Raw genomic sequence first — 18494 nt, 5'->3', positions numbered from 1 at the left:
GGGCTGTATCACCGCCTGGTACGGCAACTGCTCCGCCCACAACCGTAAGGCTCTCCAGAGGGTAGTGAGGTCTGCACAACGCATCACCGGGGGCAAACTACCTGCCCTCCAGGACAACTACACCACCCGATGTTACAGGAAGGCCATAAAGATCATCAAGGACAACAACCACCCGAGCCACTGCCTGTTCACCCCGCTATCATCCAGAAGGCGAGGTCAGTACAGGTGCATCAAAGCTGGGACCGAGAGACTGAAAAACAGCTTCTATCTCAAGGCCATCAGACTGTTAAACAGCCACCACTAACATTGAGTGGCTGCTGCCAACACACTGACTCAACTCCAGCCACTTTAATAATGGGAATTGATGGGAAATTATGTAAAATATATCACTAGCCACTTTAAACAATGCTACCTAATATAATGTTTACATACCCTACATTATTCATCTCATATGTATATGTATATACTGTACTCTATATCATCTACTACATCTTTATGTAATACATGTATCACTAGCCACTTTAACTATGCCACTTTGTTTACATACTCATCTCATATGTATATACTGCACTCAATACCATCTACTGTATCTTGCCTATGCCGCTCTGTACCATCACTCACTCATATATCTTTATGTACATATTCTTATCCCCTTACACTTGTGTCTATAAGGCAGTAGTTTTGGAATTGTTAGCTAGATTACTTGTTGGTTATTACTGCATTGTCGGAACTAGAAGCACAAGCATTTCGCTACACTCGCATTAACATCTGCTAACCATGTGTATGTGAAAAATAAAATTTGATTTGATTTGATGCAACCCATCAGGATGCTCTCGATGCTGCAGCTGTAGAACTTTTTGAGGATCTCAGGACCCATGCCAAGTCTTTATAGTTTCCTGAGGGGGACTAGGCTTTGTCGTGCCCCCTTCACGACAGTCTTGCTGTGTTTGGACCATTCAAGTTTGTTGGTGATATGGACACCAAGGAACTTGAAGCTCTCTGAAGCTGCTCGGTCCTCCTTTTCCTGTAGTCCACAATCGTCTCCTTAGTCTTGGTTACGTTGAGGGATAGGTTGTTATTCTGGCACCACCCGGCCAGGTCTCTGACCTCCTCCCTATAGGCTGTCTTGTTGTTGTCGGTGATCCGGCCTACCACTGTTGCGTCGTCTGCAGACTTAATGATGGTGTTTGAGTCGTGCCTGGCCATTCAGTCATGGGTGAACAGGGAGTAAAGGAGGGGAATGAGCACACTCCCCTGGGAAGCTCCAGTGTTGAGGATCAGTGTGGCAGATGTGTTGCTATCTTCCATCACCACCTGGGGACGGCCCATCAGGAAGTCCAGGATCCAGTTGCAGAGGGAGATGTTTAGTCCCAGGATCCTTAGCTTAGTGATGAGCTTTGAGGGTACTATGGTGTTGAACGCTGTGCTGTAGTCAATGAATAGCATTCTCACATAGGTGTTCCTTTTGTCCAGGTGAGAAAGGGTAGTGTGGAGTGCAATAGAGATGGCATCATCTGTGCATCTGTTTGGGCGGTATGCAAATTGGAGTGGGTCTAGGGTTTCTGGGATAATGGCGTTGATGTGAGCCATTAGCTGCCTTCCAAAGCACTTCATGGCTATGGAGGTAAGTGCTGTGTTCTTGGGCACAGGGACTATGGTGGTCTGCTTGAAACATGTTGGGATTACAGACTCAATCAGGGACCTGCCAGTTGGTGAGCACATGCCCAGAGCACACATCCTGGTAATCCGTCTGGCCCCGCAGCCTTGTGAATGTTGACCTGTTTAAAGGTCTTACTCACGTCGGCTACGGAGAGCCGGTGTAGTAGCGTCGGAGCCGGTGTAGTATGATTCAATCTTAGCCCTGTATTGACAGTTTGCCTGTTTGATGGTTCGTCGCAGGGCATAGCAGGATTTCTTATAAGCTTCAAGGTTAGAGTCCCACACCTTGAAAGTGGCAGCTCTACCCTTTAGTACAGTGCGAATGTTGCCTGTAATCCATGGCTTCTGGTTGGGGTATGTGCGTACAGTCACTGTGGGGACGACGTCCTCAATGCACTTATTGATAAAGCCAGTGACTGATGTGGTGTACTCCTCAATGCCATCAGAGAATCGCGGAACATGTTCCAGTCTGTGATAGCAAAACAGTCCTGTAGTTTAGCATCTGCTTCATCTGACCACTTTTTTATAGACCTAGTCACTGGTGCTTCATGCTTTAATTTTTGCTTGTAAGCAGGAATCAGGAGGATAGAGTTGTGGTCGTATTTACCAAATGGAGGGCGAGGGAGAGCTTTGTACGTGTCTCTGTGTTTGGAGTACAGTTGATCTAGAATTGTTTTCCCTCTGGTTGCACATTTAACATGTTGGTAGAGATTTGGTAGAACTGATTTAAGTCTCCCTGTATTAAAGTCTCCGGCCACTAGGAGCGCCACCTCTGGGTGAGTGGTTTCCTGTTTGCTTATTTCCTTATACAGCTGATTGAGTGCGGTCTTAGTGCCAGCATCTGTCTGTGGTGGTAAATAAACAGCCACGAAAAGTATAGCTGAAAACTTTCTAGGCAAGTAGTGTGGCCTGCAATTTATCACAATATACTCTACTTCAGGCGAGCAAAATCTAGAGACTTCCTTAGATTTCGTGCACCAGCTTTTGTTTACAAATATGCACAGACCGCCCCCCTCGTCTTACCAGAGTGTGCTGTTCTATCTTGCCGGTGCAGCGTATATCCCTCTAGCTGAATATCCATGTCATCATTCAGCCACGATTCCGTGAAACAGGATATTACAGTTTTTGATGTCCCGTTGGTAGGATATTCGTGATCGTACCTCGTCTAATTTATTGTCCAATGATTGCACGTTGGCGAGTAATATTGACGCCTTCTACTGATCCTTCCTCCTCTTGCAAATAACTGGGTTGTTAGCCTTGGCGGGTGTTAGGAGAATGTCCTGTGCGACCTGCTTGTTGAAGAAAAAACCTTTGTCTAATCCGAGGTGAGTGATCGCTGTCCTGATATCCAGAAGCTCTTTGTCTAATCCGAGGTGAGTGATCGCTGTCCTGATATCCAGAAGCTCTTTGTCTAATCCGAGGTGAGTGATCGCTGTCCTGATATCCAGAAGCTCTTTGTCTAATCCGAGGTGAGTGATCGCTGTCCTGATATCCAGAAGCTCTTTGTCTAATCCGAGGTGAGTGATCGCTGTCCTGATATCCAGAAGCTCTTTGTCTAATCCGAGGTGAGTGATCGCTGTCCTGATATCCAGAAGCTCTTTGTCTAATCCGAGGTGAGTGATCGCTGTCCTGATATCCAGAAGCTCTTTGTCTAATCCGAGGTGAGTGATCGCTGTCCTGATATCCAGAAGCTCTTTGTCTAATCCGAGGTGAGTGATCGCTGTCCTGATATCCAGAAGCTCTTTGTCTAATCCGAGGTGAGTGATCGCTGTCCTGATATCCAGAAGCTCTTTGTCTAATCCGAGGTGAGTGATCGCTGTCCTGATATCCAGAAGCTCTTTGTCTAATCCGAGGTGAGTGATCGCTGTCCTGATATCCAGAAGCTCTTTGTCTAATCCGAGGTGAGTGATCACTGTCCTGATATCGAGAAGCTCTTTTTTTTTTGCCGTAAAATGGGTTGCAGAAACATTATGTACAAAATAAGTTACAAATAACGAGAAAACCCCCCACATAATAGCAGAATTGGTTGGGCACCCGTTAAAACTGCTGCCATTTCTTCCGGCGCCATTTTCATTTTCATTTCATTATTAATTATTATTTGTGGTATGGATCCATGACAGGGAGACGCATCCATCATGCATGATGATGTATAAGGGTAAGATAGTCTAGCGTTAGCTAGCAACATTTTCAGATATTACACGTTTCTAATTCACCCCAGTCAAGTTTCATTTCAAGCTAAAGTGTACTGTTATCTATCCCTAGCTAACGTTAGGTGGCTGGCTTGTTGGCTAATGTGATGTGTGTGATCTTACATGTTGTTTACCCAGCTAGGTTAATTGTTGACCTAGGAAGCTAGCTACATGGCTTAAGCTAAAGTATACAACACCTGTTGAATATGGCTGGTGTCAGTAAACTTCGGCAAAAAATTATGAAATTGTTGCCAGAGCGCTAAGAGCGTCCTCCTCCCAGAGCGCTAAGAACCTTGGCGTGATCCTGGACAACACCCTGTCATTCTCAACTAACATCAAGGCGGTGGCCCGTTCCTGTAGGTTCATGCTCTACAACATCCGCAGAGTACGACCCTGCCTCACACAGGAAGCGGCGCAGGTCCTAATCCAGGCACTTGTCATCTCCCGTCTGGATTACTGCAACTCGCTGTTGGCTGGGCTCCCTGCCTGTGCCATTAAACCCCTACAACTCATCCAGAACGCCGCAGCCCGTCTGGTGTTCAACCTTCCCAAGTTCTCTCACGTCACCCCGCTCCTCCGCTCTCTCCACTGGCTTCCAGTTGAAGCTCGCATCCGCTACAAGACCATGGTGCTTGCCTACGGAGCTGTGAGGGGAACGGCACCTCAGTACCTCCAGGCTCTGATCAGGCCCTACACCCAAACAAGGGCACTGCGTTCATCCACCTCTGGCCTGCTCGCCTCCCTACCACTGAGGAAGTACAGTTCCCGCTCAGCCCAGTCAAAACTGTTCGCTGCTCTGGCCCCCCAATGGTGGAACAAACTCCCTCACGACGCCAGGACAGCGGAGTCAATCACCACCTTCCGGAGACACCAGAAACCCCACCTCTTTAAGGAATACCTAGGATAGGATAAAGTAATCCCTCTCACCCCCCTTAAAAAAGATTTAGATGCACTACTGTTCCACTGGATGTCATTAGGTGAATGCACCAATTTGTAAGTCGCTCTGGATAAGAGCGTCTGCTAAATGACTTAAATGTAAATGTAAATGTTGCCAGCAGAGCTGGTTAGGCTGTTTTCATGTTATCCAGAGGTAAAGTGTCAAGTGTGCGCTCTGAATGCAAGGAGATGGGTGGGGCTAAAGCTTAAGAGGGGGTAAAATGATGCTGAATGGGTGTAGACAAAGAAGAGCTCTCTCACCGAAACACTAAAATGGCATTTTCTCAAAACTGGGTTTACAAGTTGATCAACTTTCAAAGCAGAATTACTTTCCCATTGTCCCTCAAATGCAGTGTATGATTTTGTAGCTCTGAGTCTCTGAGAGCTCTGAGTCACTTTTATCCAATGTAGAAAAACACAATTTAAATGTTGCTACATAAGACAGAATCCAGGTGGTGAGTCACCTATGATCCGTGAAGGTACATGACACAGACAACATCTTGGTGTCATTGTTCTCTCAAACATGGAGAACGTCTAGATTCTGAAAACAAAAATTACATTCATTTCTTCAACATCAAAAGTACTAATATGAACTTTGGATTTGGTCCATTTTTAAACATATTGTTTGAAACAATATACTCTACAAGTAGGCCTACATCACATTTCCAGAGTGGGTGCTCTTCTACTTTTTAAGTTCTGATACATTTTATGAGCACCACCAACAAAGTGAATGGGAAAATGGATTTAAAGGGAACTCCCTCTGTTGGTGATTTGCTGAATGTGGAATCCTAAAGGAGTGATGTGATTAGTTAATGACCTGTAATGCCATTTTCTATGTATAAAATGGGTAATGTCTTCAAAATTAGCAGAAAACCCACTGAATATATTCTTCCAAACAATATGTTTTTGGAACATTGAAAAGGGTAGTTTTTAGGTATTCATATTAAAAGTTTTAATATTTAATCAATTAATGGACACTCCATATTTTAGAGCACACTATACGGAGTACAATGACACCAAAATGCTGTCTGTATCATGTGTTGTTCACGGATCATAGGGTCTTACAAAAGGCATATATACATGTAGGTCTAAAAAGGGCCTAAAATGAGCACTTTCATCAAAAAAAACATGTCTGATAAAAATTCAAAAAGCATTGAAGTTTCTATGAGAGAATTGACAGAATAATCTGAGATACCAAAAAATATTTTTGGGCCTTGGTGTGGAATCGGCCGTTATTGTTCACACCTTGGAAATAGTTGGTAAGTACACACCAAACACAATCATTTAGATAGCCAACAGGTATCCAGATTGAATGCTTTGTAAGATAACTGTTGTGGAAAAAAGGATTACTTTTAAGGATTACTTCTATTTAACTATTGACCTCATCTAAAGGCAAAATGTGACAATAAATAACCCTGTTATTTACATATCAGACAGAGTTTGATTCACTGGGCATTTTACACCCCCAAATTACACATTTGGTCACATATTGTAGACTGATTTCACACTGTTCCTCAACTACCTGAAAATAAAATGTCTGTTTACCGACTGTTTTTGACACCATGCAGCCTCCTCCACGTCACCCCACATTAGCGTAAGAAAATACTTCACCCTAACAGCCGGTCTCTCACTCAGCCTCAGTCTCAGCTTCTGTCTCAGTGCTTCCTAACTAGTGTTGTCTCCAGGAAGACAAGGCAAGGCGATGCTGAGCTCAGCAGTGCTGTTAACTGAGGTGATGATGACTCAAGTCTCAGTCAACTCAAACCTCCTCCACAGCACAGCACACATATCTGCAATGCAATTAAAAGATAGCCGCACGTATCTAGACCTGACGACTGGTTATTATGTCTTTGTCACTCAATTAACACATTAAGTCTGCATCCTATGGGCCCTGGTCAAAAGTAGTGCACTCCAAAGGGAATAGGGATCCATATGAGAAGCAGTCTAAAACATTAAAACCGACCTCCGTTTTGCTTAGCTTTGACCTTCCTACAGTGGTCTCAAATAGGACACTGAATCATCTTGACTCAGATGTTCGCAGCAAGGCCAGATCCTGTACTTCTGATACTGGCCGTGTTTATATCGGATTGCATTCATTATTTATACTTCTGTCAAATTTGACTTGCTACCTGCACACAGTATTATAAAAACAAACTCTCGTCGTAGGCTGAGCAATAGGTTTGAGGTCGTACGCTCCTTACGTAAGATAGTGAAATACAGACCTCTCCCAGCTACCCAGCACTAAGACATTATACACACATGTCACATAGCCTTCATACAAGTACACGTACAGTTAGTCACGCAACCACACATGGATGAACAAACACATACCCCCCAACACATACACAGGTCCATAAGTCAACTGCAATATCTACAGGCAGAGGCTCTTCAACTAGCTTCGCTGACAGGCGGTGTCCGTGCCTACACTGCCAACACATGAACATGGTCTCTACAGACAGCTGGGCCAGTAAAGGCCAGTCAGTCCTAAGGATAACCAGAGCAGGGTGATGGAGACATGTACAAACATCAGGCAAACAAATCATGTCTCAGCTTTGTATTTTCCCTAATGACTCTGCATACGACCCATTGACTAATGCTGATTATCCTCCCACGCATTCCTCTCCTCAAGGCTGCATAACTCAACCTAACTCCCAACAACACAACCTTCCCTAGAATAATATCACTATGATCTACACAGCTTCTGGCTATATATGACCTGACCACCCTTTCCCTCCCATCTCCCACCTGTCAGACTGTCTGTTATCATATGTTCCTTCTAGGAATTTGTCATTACACTGTTAGTTGCTGTTGTTGGGTAGAAGTAAGTGTCTAAGACAGAGTTCTGTTGAACAATTAGCAGGCTATAGCAGTGGGGAAACCAGGCAGGCAGTTAAACAATAGATCAGTCTGTCACAAAATGGAGTGCCTGTGCTCAATTAGCTCACGAATATATATATATATATATATATATGTGTGTGTGTGTGTGTGTGTGTGTGTGTGTGTGTGTGTGTGTGTGTGTGTGTGTGTGTGTGTGTGTGTCAGGCATCTGAATCAGTATTGGTCTTGTGGGTTGTTGATTTCATGCAGCACCTTATTTCTTCAAATATCACGTCGACCAACACTTCATCGCCCCGTTACCAGGCAACTACCACTTGTGTCAAAAAACAACAACAAAACATCACTTGTTCCATCGCTGAATTTCCATTCATTTTTCAGAAGATGCTAGACTTAAAATGATACTGTCTGTGTTATTTCCCTCTTATTCAAGTCTGAAAGTCTGAATTATTTTTTCTCTTCAGCCAAAACCTCAAAGAAACCTTCCGTTTGTCATCCTGTGAAGAAAACGCAAAGTAATAATACTTTCGCTCCTCTCTCCATTTCCTCTCACCCTCTTCTGGGAAAATAGCTCTTTGTACTTTCCAACAAGAGTGCTAAAGATCAATCCAATTCCACAGTCATGAATAAAATGTCACTTTGTCTTTTGATACAGAACTATGACATTTCAAGGGTCTGCCAAAAAGGTTAAATTAAGATATTCCTCTTTCTAGGGACCAGGAGGGGGGGTACTTCCAATGAGTGTAAGTAGTTCTCAGTCACTGATACTAAGAGCGTTTGAGTTATTTTCTCATTTTAGCATGTTTCTATTGCAAATTTCTATGCACCTTAGCAGCCTGGTCGATTGTACTGTTGTGGTGTGTGTGTGTGTGTGTGTGTGTGTGTGTGTGTGTGTGTGTGTCTGTGTGTGGAAACAACATGTAGCCTAATGGCTGGTGAAATAACAAAAGCCTGAATGAGAAACTAAGCTACATCGTAAACTGTGTTAAAAGTATTTAGTCTAACTATTTTCACCCAGAAAAAGATCCCACATCATCGGTCCCCAAAGTCAAATTCGGAAAAATTATTTATAACTTTGTTCTGGTCCCCCGACCATCCGCTCAAGAAAAAAATCTCCCCGCGGCTGAATGTAATTGGAATAGAGGATAGGGTGATATTTGAGACACAAACTCGCCTGAACAGAGTAAATTACCATATATAGGCATAATTTACTTCCATCATTACATCCAATAGTGTCTTCTCTCTCTCTGACCTGATGGAATATATCATCATCGATCGCTGCCAGATGCAGCAGCAGCTCTGACTCTGGGGTATATCATCCTCTCTGACTCTGGGGTATATCATCAGAACATATCTGACCTTGGGATATATCAGCTCTGACTCTGGGATATATCATCAGAACATCTCTGACCTTGGGATATATCAGCTCTGACTCTGGGATATATCATCAGAACATCTCTGACCTTGGGATATATAATCCTCTCCGACTCTGGGGTACGTCATCCGCTCCGACTCTGGGGTACGTCATCCGCTCCGACTCTCCGACTCTGGGGTACGTCATCCTCTCCGACTCTGGGGTACGTCATCCTCTCCGACTCTGGGGTACGTCATCCTCTCCGACTCTGGGGTACGTCATCCTCTCCGACTCTGGGGTACGTCATCCTCTCCGACTCTGGGGTACGTCATCCTCTCCGACTCTGGGGTACGTCATCCTCTCCGACTCTGGGGTACGTCATCCCCTCCGACTCTGGGGTACGTCATCCCTCCGACTCTGGGGTCATCCTCTCCGACTCTGGGGGATCATCCTCTCCGACTCTGGGGTACGTCATCCTCTCCGACTCTGGGGTACGTCATCCCCTCCGACTCTGGGGTACGTCATCCTCTCCGACTCTGGGGTACGTCATCCTCTCCGACTCTGGGGTACGTCATCCTCTCCGACTCTGGGGTACGTCATCCTCTCCGACTCTGGGGTACGTCATCCTCTCCGTCATCCTCCTCTCCGACTCTGGGGTACGTCATCCTCTCCGACTCTGGGGTACGTCATCCTCTCCGACTCTGGGGTACGTCATCCTCTCCGACTCTGGGGTACGTCATCCTCTCCGACTCTGGGGTACGTCATCCTCTCCGACTCTGGGGTACGTCATCCTCTCCGACTCTGGGGTACGTCATCCTCTCCGACTCTGGGGTACGTCATCCTCTCCGACTCTGGGGTACGTCATCCTCTCCGACTCTGGGGTACGTCATCCTCTCCGACTCTGGGGTACGTCATCCTCTCCGACTCTGGGGTATATCATCTCTGACTCTGGGGTATATCATCTCTGACTCTGGGGTATATCATCTCTGACTCTGGGGTATATCATCTCTGACTCTGGGGTATATCATCTCTGACTCTGGGGTATATCATCTATGACTCTGGGATATATCATCAGCACAACTGCATACTCAAACAAAAATTATCCTAATGGGGGAAAAATATGAATTAAAAAAAGTTTCAGAAAGAGGAGAGAAGACAGGAATAAACCATTGTGCTCGTATAGAAGGCTGAAACCAAACGTGGTGGGAATGAAAACTAGCCTACACTGAGATAATATAATACAGCGTAGTACAAGGCTTGTTCAACAGTAGGACAATAGGAACCATGTCTCTGATGATGAATGGTTGTAAGCTCCTGTAAAGAAAAATAACTATAATGCTTCTAAAAACAGCTTGACGAACAATTAACAGATTCCAAGTCAGATAGACATAAAACATGTCCCGTCCCAAGCACTCAACGTTTAGTAGAGGCTGAGAAGGCAGCAAGGATTCAGTTTGCTGGAGAAAATACTTCTACATATACAGTGGGGCAAAAAAAGTATTTAGTCAGCCACCAATTGTGCAAGTTCTCCCACTTAAAAAGATGAGAGGCCTGTAATTTTCATCATAGGTACACTTCAACTATGACAGACAAAATGAGAAAGAAAATCCAGAAAATCACATTGTAGGATTTTTAATGAATTTATTTGCAAAATATGGTGGAAAATAAGTATTTGGTCAATAACAAAAGTTTATCTCAATACTTTGTTATATACCCTTTGTTGGCAATGACAGATGTCAAACGTTTTCTGTAAGTCTTCACAAGGTTTTCACACACTGTTGCTGGCATTTTGGCCCATTCCTCCATGCAGATCTCCTCTAGAGCAGTGATGTTTTGGGGCTGTTACTGGGCAACACGGACTTTCAACTCCCTCCAAAGATTTTCTATGGGGTTGAGATCTGGACCTAGGCCACTCCAGGACCTTGAAATGCTTCTTACGAAGCCACTCCTTCATTGCCCGAGCGGTGTGTTTGGGATCATTGTCATGCTGAAAGACTCATCCACGTTTCATCTTCAATGCCCTTGCTGATGGAAGGAGGTTTTCACTCAAAATCTGACTATACATGGCCCCATTCATTCTTTCCTTTACACGGATCAGTCGTCCTGGTGCCTTTGCAGAAAAACAGCCCCAAAGCATGATGTTTCCATCCCCATGCTTCACAGTAGGTATGGTGTTCTTTGGATGCAACTCAGCATTCCTTGTCCTCCAAACACGACGAGTTGAGTTTTTACCAAAAAGTTATATTTTGGTTTCATCTGACCATATGACATTCTCCCAATCTTCTTCTGGATCATCCAAATGCTCTCTAGCAAACTTCAGACGGGCCTGGACATGTACTGGCTTAAGCAGGGGGACATGTCTGGCACTGCAGGATTTGAGTCCCTGGCGGCGTAGTGTGTTACTGATGGTAGGCTTTGGTCCCAGCTCTCTGGAGGTCATTCACTAGGTCCCCCCGTGTGGTTCTGGGATTTTTGCTCACCGTTCTTGTGATCATTTTGACCCCACGGAGTGAAATCTTGCGTGGAGCCCCAGATCGAGGGAGATTATCAGTGGTCTTTGTATGTCTTCCATGTCCATGTAATAATGTCCATGTAATAATTGCTCCCACAGTTGATTTCTTCAAACCAAGCTGCTTACCTATTGCAGATTCAGTCTTCCCAGCCTGGTGCAGGTCTACAATTTTGTTTCTGGTGTCCTTTGACAGCTCTTTCGTCTTGGCCATAGTGGAGTTTGGAGTGTGACTGTTTGAGGTTGTGGACAGGTGTCTTTTAATACTGATAACAAGTTCAAACAGGTGCCATTAATACAGGTAACGAGTGGAGGACAGAGGAGCCTCTTAAAGAAGAAGTTACAGGTCTGTGAGAGCCAGAAATCTTGCTTGTTTGTAGGTGACCAAATACTTATTTCCCACCATAATTTGCAAATAAATTCATTAAAAATCCTACAATGTGATTTTCTGGATTTTTTTTCTCATTTTGTCTGTCATAGTTGAAGTGTACCTATGATGAAAATTACAGGCCTCTCTCATCTTTTTAAGTGGGATAACTTGCACAATTGGTGGCTGACTAAATACTTTTTTGCCCCACTGTAAACCTAGCCCAGCTACACTGCTCAACAAAAAACTATTCTCACCATTGGCCCTGGTAAAAGACCCGAGGAAATGTATGATAATAATAGACCCATAGAACCACTATACAATAGAACATATAGCAGGCCAGGTTTGTACAGCACAGAAGGTTTTCAAGAAAATAATACATGATTTCCTTGATATGAAATAGCATGGTCTGGTAAACAAAACTAGTATTGTCCTATAAGCAATTCCTATGCCTCCTGTCCACTACTTATAACAAGACAGACATTACAGACAAAATCTTTACAATGTACATACATTTAAAACATTAACATGTAGTGGAATAACTGTCCTATTGCATGGCTGAAAATACAAGTGAGTGGTGTGAAACTACAATAAGCCATTTCCATGCTTCCGTTTTAAAACACCTACTCATTCCAGGGTTTTCTTTATGTTTGACTATTTTCTAATAATCACGAAGACATCAGTGAAGACATCAAAACACATATGGAATCATTTAGTAAACAAATCTAAATACAGTGCCTTGCGAAAGTATTCAGCCCCCTTGAACTTTGCGACCTTTTGCCACATTTCAGGCTTCAAACATAAAGATATAAAACTATATTTTTTTGTGAAGAATCAACAACAAGTGGGACACAATCATGAAGTGGAACGACATTTATTGGATATTTCAAACTTTTTTAACAAATCAAAAACTGAAAAATTGGGCGAGGCACTGTATATTTTATATTTGAGATTCTTGAAATAGCCACCCTTTGCCTTGAATATATGCTTTTGGGTCTTAATTTAAGGTTAGGGTTAGGAATTAGGGTCAGCAGTGTGGTTTAGGTTAGGGTTAGGAATTAAAGACAGCAGTGTGGTTTAGGTTAGGGTTAGGAATTAAAGACAGCAGTGTGGTTTAGGTTAGGGTTAGGATCAGCAGTGTGGTTTAGGTTAGGGTTAGGAATTTGTGTCAGCAGTGTGGTTTAGGTTAGGGTTAGGAATTTGTGTCAGCAGTGTGGTTTAGGTTAGGGTTAGGAATTTGTGTCAGCAGTGTGGTTTAGGTTAGGGTTAGGAATTTGTGTCAGCAGTGTGGTTTAGGTTAGGGTTAAGATTATGGTTAAGCATTAAGGTTAGGGTTAAGATTATGGTTAAGCATTAAGGTTAGGGTTAAGGTTAGGATTAAGATTATGGTTAAGCATTAAGGTTAGGGTTAAAGTTAGGGTTAAGGTTAAGCATTAAGGTTAGGGTTAAGGTTAGGGTTAAGCATTAAGGTTAGGGTTAAGGTTAAGCATTAAGGTTAGGGTTAAGGTTAGGGTTAAACATTAAGGTTAGGGTTAAGATTATGGTTAAGCATTAAGGTTAGGGTTAAGGTTAAGATTATGGTTAAGCATTAAGGTTAGGGTTAAGATTATGGTTAAGCATTAAGGTTAGGGTTAAGGTTAAGATTATGGTTAAGCATTAAGGTTAGGGTTAAGATTATGGTTAAGCATTAAGGTTAGGGTTAAGGTTAAGATTATGGTTAAGCATTAAGGTTAGGGTTAAGATTATGGTTAAGCATTAAGGTTAGGGTTATGTTTAAAATCTGATTTTAGAACTTTGTGGATGTGCCAGCTAGTGACCACTCTGCAGGGCAGCCTCCAGATTCATGATGAGAAACAGGTTGAACATGCAATACATCTTGTCAACAGCAACCTTTAAGCATAGTATCTTATTGATACATCAAATGTGTGATTCGTCCAGTTTCTTTTTGTAATATCCCTTGTTGTATGGTGTGTTTCCATGTGATTTAATTTCCACATCCATACTGCCTGCTTTAAAAAGGTACAGACTGCGATTCAACTTCTTGTCGTTTGTAAACAACAGAGTAATAAAACCATTTTTTTTAGGTCATAATAAAGACAGTGGTGCTAAACTCATTATATTATTCAGGAATCAATGGGTATACATCAATCATTGAAATGACCATTAAACAGCTTCCCAAATCCCAGACTGCCAGCTTTAGGTCCAGCTCTCCCTTCTCTGAGACTCTCCCCTCAGCCCACTCTGACTGGGAGGCTGGGTGAGAAATAAGGCTGAATTTCTGCTGGCCCTGACAGGACCCAATCCCTCATCTGCTGGGATTTATGGAAGAAAATCAAAGTTGTTCAGCTCCTACATCTCATATCACACACACACACACACACACACACACACACACACACACACACACACACACACACGATCTAACAGAGACATCCACCCATCACCTGAGCCACGGCAGCCAGACAGGGTCTGTTTATGGGATGTATGGCCACATTTGGATGGTAGCAGAGTGCGTGTGTAAAAGAGGGGACAAGACAGAGAGAGAGAAAGAGAGAGAACGAGACAGAGAAAGAGTTTGAGTTTTAAAGAACCTTTATTGGGTCTGGGAACCCACAGCACAATAAAGGCTCAAACAACAACGCAGATGTCATGGGGTGTCCAGGCTAACCAAGATAGTAAGGATTTGATGGTTTCCTTTTGTCATCAGTGCTTCAAGATCTGCCAACTGCTCACATGGACAAGAGAATGCTATACGTCCAAAGGCTGTCCCATGGTCTACTGTCCCAACAATGTTGTGAAGCTCTAGTTTACACTGAGTGTCTGTGAATCCCATCAGCAGTCTTCTTCGCCTCATTTCTCTCTTTCACCTTCGTCCCCAGAAGGGAGGAGCAGCCGTGTATTGATTCCTGCCGGACAGACCCTGCCGGACTCACCTTCTGTACGGGATCATTGGGAGGCTGTTCTTTGTCCACCAGGTAGAAGTGATAACCTCCTGGGGCCTCATCCAGATAGACCACCTTTCCAACCTCAGTGAGGGGCCAACTAAGGGCCAACCAAGCTGCTTAGCATTGCTGACAGCCTGGCTAGACTGTAGAGTCAGACCCAGGAAGTCCCACTACATAATTGTAGGTCAGTTCAGCCACAAAGTGACCATCCTCTGGCCCAAAGTCGACCATTGTCTTGCTCCATTTTTCATCATAAGGGCCCTTACAAGTTGCATCCCTCTTCAAAATCTTCAAAATCTTCATGCCGAGCACATCTCGGTAAAAGGTGCCTGTTTAGCTTCGGTCACCCACTTTGAAAACGAACTGCAAGGCACACCTCAAGGCCATGATAACCCAAGAGAGTTTGTTATGTACTATACGATTATATCACCCTCAGTTTGTCCAAGTTGATTGAGGATCCTTGAAAATGATTGCCATATAGAAAAGATAAAGGAAAAGCAGAAGAAACAACAGAAAAACCAGACAAAGAGAAAAAAACACGTAGTTTCAAACACCCGGCTCTGAAACAGGTTATGTCATTTCAAACACCCGGCTCTGAAACCGGTTATGTCGTTTCAAACATCCCGCTCTGAAACAGGTTATGTCATTTCAAACACCCCGCGTTGAAATAGGTTATGTCGTTTCAAACACCCGGCTCTGAAACAGGTTATGTCGTTTCAAACACCCCGTTCTGAAACAGGTTATGTCATTTCAAACACCCGGCTCTGAAATAGGTTATGTCATTTCAAACACCCGGCTCTGAAACAGGTTATGTCATTTCAAACACCCGGCTCTGAAACCGGTTATGTCGTTTCAAACATCCCGCTCTGAAACAGGTTATGTCATTTCAAACACCCCGCGTTGAAATAGGTTATGTCGTTTCAAACACCCGGCTCTGAAACAGGTTATGTCGTTTCAAACACCCCGTTCTGAAACAGGTTATGTCATTTCAAACACCCGGCTCTGAAATAGGTTATGTCATTTCAAACACCCGGCTCTGAAACAGGTTATGTCATTTCAAACACCCGGCTCTGAAATAGGTTATGTCGTTTAAAAACACCCCGCTCGGAAACAGGTTATGTCGTTTAAAAACACCCCGCTCTGAAACAGGTTATGTCATTTCAAACACCCCGCTCTGAAACAGGTTATGTCATTTCAAACACCCGGCTCTGAAACAGGTTGTCGTTTCAAACAACCCTCTCTGAAACAGATTATGTAGTTTCAAACACCACGCGTTGAAATAGGTTATGTTGTTTCAAACACCCCGCTCTGAAACAGGTTATGTCATTTCAAAAACCCGCTCTGAAACAAGTTATGTCGTTTTAAACACCCCGCGTTGAAATAGGTTATGTCGTTTCAAACACCCCGCTCTGAAACAGGTTATGTCATTTCAAACACCCGGCTCTGAAACAGGTTATGTCGTTTCAAACACCCCGCTCTGAAACAGGTTATGTCGTTTCAAACACCCCGCGTTGAAATAGGTTATGTCGTTTCAAACACCCCGCTCTGAAACAGGTTATGTCATTTCAAACACCCGGCTCTGAAACAGGTTATGTCGTTTCAAACACCCCGCTCTGAAACAGGTTATGTCATTTCAAACACCCCGCTCTGAAACAGGTTATGTCGGTTCAAACACCCCTCTCTGAAACAGGTTGTCGTTTCAAACACCCCGCGTTGAAATGGGTTGTCATTTCGGCGACAGGTTTTTATGTTTCTGGACTCCAGAGCATACTTGGGCAGTATCGTTTAAAGTCAAGTATGACAACAGACTGTATATGGCTTATGCTAGTATAGGTAGTCAACGGTGTTTTGAGTGTGGGGATGTTGGCCATAAATGACATGCTTGCCTGAAAAGGTAGAAGGTGGAAGGAGGGGCGTAGGTGGTCCTCGTAATGCCTGGGCCCACTGATGTAGGGAGAGGTGGGCCGACAGTGGTAAAGCAGCCACAAGCACCTGTTGCTGAGGAACAAGTTGTCCGTGTTGAGGGTACTGAGTTGCAGCTTGTACCAAAGGGGAACATAGCGTCTGATGTGCAGCAGAAAAATATTCTTGTAGGAGCTCAGGATGGATTTGGGGAGCCACTTCCCCAGACTAGTGAGTAGATGCGCAGCAGAGTGATGGGGTACAGGAGGGGGTTCAGGTGGAGCTTGCCTCCCAGGTAGTGGAGGAGATGCCCAGTATGAGTGATGGGGTGCAAGTGGGGAGTGTTGAGAGTGATGTGGCTGAGGGGAGTCAGGGGTCTGTGGCCTCAGTTGAGGAGGATCAGAAGGATATGGACGTCTCTGTTGATATGATAGCATCTGGTGACGACTCAATTTACAATCTAGAGGAGGTAAATGGGTTCCTGGATCAGACTTTTGGGAAATCTGTCAAATTGGCAGATTTAAAAAAAAATGTTGATATGTTTGTGAGGTCAGCTATGGTGTTACAGAAGATGGTGGGGTTAGAGCAGTTGAGTGTGAAGAAGCGTTTCCGCTTGAGGAAATTTGTTACTGCTGTCACTGGTAGTGGGAAATGTGGTAAGGTTAAGAGAAAATTAAAACAATGATGATGTTCATGCCAGTGACAGAGAAAGAGAGAGTGAGAGACAGAGAAAGAGAGAGTGAGAAATAGACAGAAAAAAAGATACAATAGTAGGCAGACAGCTTCCTCTGATCATGTCGGAGATGAAAGCTGATCTGGTGATTTAACTGATCAATAAGTAATTATGATCAATAGTGTAATCACTACATGCACCACACTGCATAATGCAGGAAGGTACACCTGGAGGTTTCAATGGGAAGGTGAGAGGTCAGAGGTTACAGGTAAAGATTATTTTCAATACTTCAACACACAAAGGCATGTGGTGTTGGGTTGTCTTGGAGCCCTGGGAGTTTACAAAGAAAGCTGTGCTATAATCTGAGCAAAGGTTCTCGATCCTCTATCTACTCGGTCCTTGTGCTATGGCCATATGGCAGAACAGAAGACACAGGAAGTATTGAAAAGGAAAGGTGAACTGTGAAGCAGTAAATCAACTTTTGACAGGTTGGTTGATGACTATGTTTGTAGTGTGTCTCTCTGAAAAACCCTTTTGTCCCTGGAAACCAAAGAGGACCAATGTGAAAGCAGTGCTCTGCTCTCATCTCAGCCAAGGCTATCTCTCCTACATAGGTTGTCCTTGTGATCTGGCCAGATGGCAGGAGATACAGCAGGACTCAGAAGTGAAGGCACTGTCAACTACGGAACAGTTACTTGGTACATGTTGGTTGGTGGTAATGCTTGTAGTATCTCTGAAGACTAGTATCCCCTTGTGTCCCCAGAAAACCAAAGAGGGCCAAAGCTCTGAGTTCCATTTTCCTCTGCAACCATCAATTCATTTATTCAGTATCCATGCACCCGGGGCACACGAGGAATGGGACTTTAATTGCTGAGTAGCTGAGCCAGCTTAGGACAAGACAGATGAGTTAGGCAGATTTAGGCCAGTTTCGGTCATTTCTCCACCCAACACAGGAAATACTCACAGATGCTCGTATCGTCATAAACATTGTGTTAGACCAGCAACAGAAGGGAAATATTACATCTAGATTTGGCTAGATTAACCCCTGATTCCTTATGCTACAAAAGGTAGGCTAACTACTGTGGGTTTCAGAGAGAGATAAGGTTGAGAGAAAGAGACAAGAGA

At 43.9% G+C, this 18494-nt stretch overlaps 1 protein-coding gene and 1 pseudogene across 2 annotated transcripts in view; both read right to left on the bottom strand.

Annotated features, from left to right (window-relative positions):
* Nucleotides 1-18494, bottom strand: part of LOC115131449 (transmembrane protein 263-like) — a 43343-nt gene that overhangs the window by 14599 nt on the left and 10250 nt on the right. The window contains exon 1 of one of the 2 annotated variants that reach the window (XM_029663190.2): nucleotides 9083-9254. The exons of the other annotated variant lie outside the window; for it this stretch is intronic. Within the exon in view, the coding sequence (XP_029519050.1) occupies nucleotides 9083-9122 (40 nt within the window). The 5' untranslated portion in view covers nucleotides 9123-9254. Of the gene's footprint in view, nucleotides 1-9082; nucleotides 9255-18494 lie in introns of those variants that run through there. 2 annotated transcript variants of the gene reach the window in all.
* Nucleotides 12072-15525, bottom strand: LOC115131448 (glyoxalase domain-containing protein 4-like; annotated as a pseudogene).

This window comes from Oncorhynchus nerka, linkage group LG9a (genome assembly GCF_034236695.1).
Source record: "Oncorhynchus nerka isolate Pitt River linkage group LG9a, Oner_Uvic_2.0, whole genome shotgun sequence".
Taxonomy (NCBI): Eukaryota; Metazoa; Chordata; class Actinopteri; order Salmoniformes; family Salmonidae; genus Oncorhynchus; species Oncorhynchus nerka.
This window is presented reverse-complemented; position numbering and strand designations above follow the sequence as displayed.